Source organism: Helianthus annuus, chromosome 12 (genome assembly GCF_002127325.2).
Source record: "Helianthus annuus cultivar XRQ/B chromosome 12, HanXRQr2.0-SUNRISE, whole genome shotgun sequence".
Lineage (NCBI taxonomy): Eukaryota > Viridiplantae > Streptophyta > Magnoliopsida > Asterales > Asteraceae > Helianthus > Helianthus annuus.
In genome coordinates this window covers 51,785,105-51,790,651 of record NC_035444.2, presented here as the reverse complement: position 1 = coordinate 51,790,651, position 5,547 = coordinate 51,785,105, and the positions used below count along the sequence as shown (strand labels likewise).

Here is a 5,547-nt window from a genome sequence, read left to right as displayed (position 1 = left end):
AATCGGCTAACATTGTACGGGCTGTCTCAATCAGGGTTCGATTCTTTCGTTCAGCAACGCCGTTCTGCTGTGGTGTGTACGGCGCACTGAATTCATGAAGAATTCCCTTCTCGTTGCAGAACTCGTACATCTTGTTGTTTTTAAACTCCATTCCATTGTCACTATGAATCCTTCGGATAGGCAGTTTATACACCGTTTCCATCTTCTTGAAAAGCACCATCAATGACTCAAAAGTTTGATCTTTTCGTTCCAAGCACACTACCCATGAGAATCTCGTAAAGTCATCAGTAACCACAAGGCAATACAAGTCTCCGCTGATGCTCTTTACGTTGACAGGCCCGAAGAGATCCATGTGCAATCTCTCAAGAGGTAACCTGATTGTGTTCATGATCTTCAATGGGTGTGACTTCCGAGTCTGTTTTCCCTTCTTACACGCTACACAATCATCATTTAAGTGAAAAATTTTCAAGTTAACACCATCAACTAAATCATTGTGTACCAAAAAGTTCATTTTGCGAACATGAATGTGGCCCATCTTACAATGCCACATTATTGAATCTTTTTCTGTCGCTTTAGTTTTAGACACAAAACACTGTTTCTGATGAGTTGTTGGTGTTGCAACGCTCATATCAAGTATATAAAGATCATTTTCCCTCGGAGCGCGCAACAGCACCATCTCATCAGGGATTTTAAACCCTGGTTTGAAAACCACACATTCAGTTTTTGTAAAATGTACACTAAACGCTTTATCACAGATTTGTGAAATACTAAGTAAATTGTTTGTTAACTCTACTACGTAGTTCACTTTGTCGAACGAAATCACGCCATTTGACAGCGTTCCTTGACTAACGATCCTTCCACCTTGATTCCCGGCAAATCCAACATAGCTTCCATTGATGGATTTGACATCATAGAGAAGAGCTAGTGTCCCAGTCATATGCCTTGAAGCACCACTATCCATAATCCACTTTGATAGTATCGACTTAGGCAGCCCCTGCAAACATCAAATCAAATTTATTCAAACAATGAAGCCCATGATTTCTTAACTTCTGACACACTTCCGAACACAACATCACACTTCTCATTTGTTTTCGGAAAATCAAATGTGACATTTGGAACCTCTTCTTTCACACTTGATTTAACTTTGTTAGTTATCGGTGGAAATTCAGAAAGAAACTTATCAATTTCGTTTTCAAACTCAACGACGTCATCTTTAAAAATGTTTGAATCAATTTTCAAAGCATTCTCCATCTTTTTAACCTCAACTGACGGTTTCGACTTCGCGACCCAAGATTGATTTTCAAAAATCTTTGTTTTCGGGTAAATCTTTGACGTCTTTCGAGTCTTAGAAGATTCTCCAATCTCGAAAGTCGATTTCGGCTTGTCCTCCGACTTCAAAGATTCACCTCTTTCAAAATACGGATCGGAGAAACCATCGGCTTTTTGCCTTTTGTGTCAATCGGAGATTTAGGTTGAGGTTTTTGAATGTTTGACTTTTGAACAGTTGGTTTAGAAACAGTTTGTTTTTGAACACTTGGTTTTTGAACAGTTTGCTTTTGAACCGGTTTAACAACAACAGGTTTCTCAATCACTTTCTGACACTGTTTTGCCATGTGGACGATCTCACTGCAGCGATAACACACCCTTTTGTCATATTCGACAAAAGTAGATTTGACAGACTCTTCTTTCAACTTCTTCACCGCGTTGAAATCGTCCACAGCTTTTTGACTGAAAATATAATCTTTCTCATCGTCAACACTAGGACCAGCGACAAAAATATCATTCATCTTCTCTTTCGGCTTAAACACCTGCTTAGCCGTTTTCTTTTCAAACCCGATTCCTTTGTTTTTAAAGTTGTTTTTCTTGTTGTGATCTTTACCAACCCCATCTTTCTTTCCTGAACTTGTTGGACGTGATGTAACAAACGACCTTTTAGGTTTTGAAAAGAATTCATTGTTATTAACCTCGTTAATGTTCATTTCAACCAGTTTAAACACTTTTTCAACATTCTCGATCTTTACATTCTGAAGTGGATACTCGAAATCGGAATAAAGTTTGTCTGTTCCAACCATAGTGTATACCACCATAATCGGATCATCATTCGCGCTCTTTTCCGATTTCGGTACATATCGATCTAAGAAATTCCCTTCATCTTCAGAATCACTAACAACCTTCTCAGATTGAGCCTTTTCAGATTTCTCACTCTCCTCATCCAACACTTGATCGACAACTGTTTTGATAACCTGAGATTCATTGTCGGTATCGGATGGGGAGAATGTGACATCTATGCTATCAGGCAAATCGTCCTCAATCGATCTCAATTTGAGATTCAGAGCCGCTTCCACCCCATCTGGATATTTCTGTGTGTAGTGATTCCACATTGGGGGTGGAACGCTCTTAAAGACTGGTGCCGTATGTGGCTGTTGGGGGACAATCTGCTCAAGAACGTACGATGAAGCCACATAACTCATTAACTTTTTATCAATCCGATCGTTTTCAATTTTAGCCAATTCTAGTTCTTTCTTAAGAGATGCGATCGTGTCTAAATGAAAATTGACTTCTTTTTGTTTATCAAATAATCTTGCTTTAGCGAATTTTGTAGCTTTATCGTTTTTGACACTTTCCTTTTGGATCATCTTGATTGACCTGGCAAGAGTCTCGTATGCCTCTTTAACTTGGCCAAGGTCAAATTTAATCATATCAGCGTGGTGTTTCAATTCCTGATACTTAGTGTCCTTTTCAAGACACTCCGTGCATGGTTCTAAACACTGTTTTCATGGTGTTTCAGGGATTGAAACAACTTTTTCTACAACCTGCTCAACACTATCAACTTTACCGACATTGTTTGACTCAGACTCAGACATTTTGACAGATTTGATCTCCTGAACTCCAGATTCCTCTCGTTTGACAGACACACTACTGACAGACTTTGACTCCTCGGGTTCTGAATCTACCTCTTTGAGTTTTCCCATAAGCGCTTTGTCAGCTATGTCTTTCAAAACTTCTCCAGTCATCTCCTTCGACACGTCGATCAATTCTTCAACGACTTCTTTCTTCTCTTCAAATCTTGGGCATGTTCCGGTCTTTGGTTCTTCAAAGTAACCTGCAAAAGATTCAGAAATTTTAGGAGGCAATACAGATTTCATTAAACTTCCCAAAACCTCCTGCTCTGACTGATAGTAATACACTTCAGCAGCTATTTCTTCAATATTGACCGCATTTTCACCAGAAACCTCTTCAGCAACCACAGAAACATCTTCAGTAACTGTTTCTGGTTCAGACACCATCTCAGAAATTTCAACAACTTCCGCCATCATGGCCTGTCCATCGCTACCGGGGATATACTTGTCCCACCTGAAACTTGCAGCTACCTTCTCGTCTTCTTGATTCACGATCAGCGCCTTTTCTGGTTTATTCTCAATCTGTGGCCTCTGAACAGTTGGCTGTTGATTTGGTCGGTGATAGATCGCTTGCCTGTAGTAGTCGTTGGTGAACGGGTTTTGAAGATTGTTTTAGGACATTCTCGTTTGAAGTGACCGCGTTCTTTACATTTAAAGCATGTAACTTTCGACTTATCAAATCCCAACTTTTGATCGGGGCCTGATAAACTGTTCCGGTCTGTAATTTCCATGAAACGTTGAGCCCTACGCACCAAACTCGCCATACACCACTTTATGTCGATCAATTCAAGCTCTTCGGGATCGATTTGGTCGTAATCCTCCTTCGTCATGTCATGATTACCGATCCTCCCTGCTACTAGGCCCTCATAAGCCTCAAGAACGGAAGCAAGCAGTGCTATGTGCTGTTTTGCGGCTGTTTCAGTTATCTCGTTTCCATTCTTTATGTTTACCGCAATATTGCACTGTACCCCAGAAACGTATGCCTGATGATTTGATCCAGTAGAACTTTGAGGTGAAGGCTGTTCCTGAGCTTTAACATTCGGTTCAAAGTTCACGAATGGTGAAGAATTGCCGGATTACGGAGTGTTTGAAGAAACACTTGAGGTGTTATCAGCAATGAACCCTGTCTGTATTTTTGGGCTTTGATTGGTTGAAACTGGAGGGTTGCCTTTGTAATACAACGGTACATCCTGCTGCATACTCGCTGAATTCATTTTCTTGATTTTCAGCAATTCCAGCTCATGGGCTTCGATCTTCTCAATGAATGAGCTGAGGTTGAGATTCACAAAATCAGAATTATTCTTCAGCATCATTAGATAAGTGCCCCACTCATCATACAGAAGTGCATCACACAGTTTATCAATCCATTCTTCATTCGTCTTGGTGATCTCTAACCGCTTCATTTCAACCACAAGATGACAGTATCTTTCGATTAACTGCTTTGTCGTTTCTCCTTTAATCCCGGTAAAAATGTCGAATTCTTTCTTGATTAATGCCTTCTTGCTCTTAATCATCGACACACTGCCTTGAAATTTCAGTTTTAACGCTTGCCACATCGACTGAGAATTGTCTTCATGTTGCAGTAAAATGAGAATATCTTCTTTGATGGCCTGTTGTAGAATGCTCACCATCTTCTTTTCAGCCTTGAAGTCAATCTGTTCAGTTTCTGTCAAACTCCCGATGCCCTTTTCCAATCCCATACCGTTAACTGGTGGTACATACTTCGCCTCTATTTTCATCCAACACTCGAAGTGGTTGGCTTGGACCCAGTTTTTGAAACGGCCTGACCATCCTGCGTATTCATCCAAACTCATAAGCTTTGGTGGCTTTTGCATCGTCCCTAACTCGTTCTCCATGTTAACGTTCTGAACTATACTCGCCGGACTTTGAGTAACCGACATACCGCTTCCCGCAAACAAGTTATAAAAATCTTGATGTTCCATTTTTAGATTTACTGAAAAATTTTTACGTTTACAATTTTCACAAAATCAGACTATCAGACAATATCACGAACACTATGGACTTTTCCGAGAAATCAGATCTTCAATCAAAATGACAACACCTTCAAACAGAGCACACCCTCAAACGGAAGATGTAATTTTCAAACGAGATGATCACCTTCAAACGATAGGTTCAAACGGACACAACACACCCTCAAACGAAAGGTGTATTTTTCAAACGATTTAACTGCTTCAAACAATAGGTTCAAACGGAACCAAAATTTCAAATGATAGGACAGTTTTTTCAAACGGAATGAACACCAATTTCAAACGACAGAACAGTTTTTCAAACGAACACCAAGTATTCGTTCAAACGGAAGGTAGTTTTTAGTCCATTTTTACCACTTTTAGTTTGAATATTGATCTGATATTCTCAAGGATTTGTAAAAACACAGTTTTACACACACTGTCCAAAATTCAGTCCATTCTGTCCGGCCAAAAGTCCTGTAATCAAATTTTGTATAGAAAAACCAACTGATTCAGGTGTATTTACTCACAACTGGCTCTGATACCAATTGTAGGATCGTTTTGACCGATCAAATGAGTCAATTAGAGTTAATACACACTATTTGAGTGGCGGAAACACTCAAACAGATTAGAATCAGATAGAAAGGAGTAGAAAAACAGATGTAGATACTTTAATCACT

The 5,547-nt window shown here is 39.6% G+C and overlaps 1 protein-coding gene across 1 annotated transcript; it reads right to left on the bottom strand.

The window, feature by feature from the left end:
* Positions 1-1,394: 1,394 nt before the first annotated feature.
* On the bottom strand, positions 1,395-2,699 carry LOC118485044 (serum response factor-binding protein 1-like). The gene is made up of 3 exons (XM_035981266.1): positions 2,380-2,699; positions 2,085-2,289; positions 1,395-1,601 (listed from the first exon to the last, which is right to left on the bottom strand). The coding sequence occupies exons 1-3, from the start codon at positions 2,697-2,699 to the stop codon at positions 1,395-1,397; spliced, it is 732 nt and encodes a 243-aa protein (XP_035837159.1).
* Between the last annotated feature and the right edge of the window lie 2,848 nt (positions 2,700-5,547).

Coding starts and splice junctions, on each gene's coding strand:
- LOC118485044 (XM_035981266.1), bottom strand. CDS start 2,699: ATGATTAAATTTGACCTTGGCCAAGTTAAAGAGGCATACGAGACTCTT. Junction 2,290..2,379: donor AAGAGCGTTCCACCCCCAAT/GTGGAATCACTA, acceptor TTTGCCTGATAG/CATAGATGTCACATTCTCCC. Junction 1,602..2,084: donor CGAATGATGATCCGATTATG/GTGGTATACACT, acceptor ATGGCAAAACAG/TGTCAGAAAGTGATTGAGAA.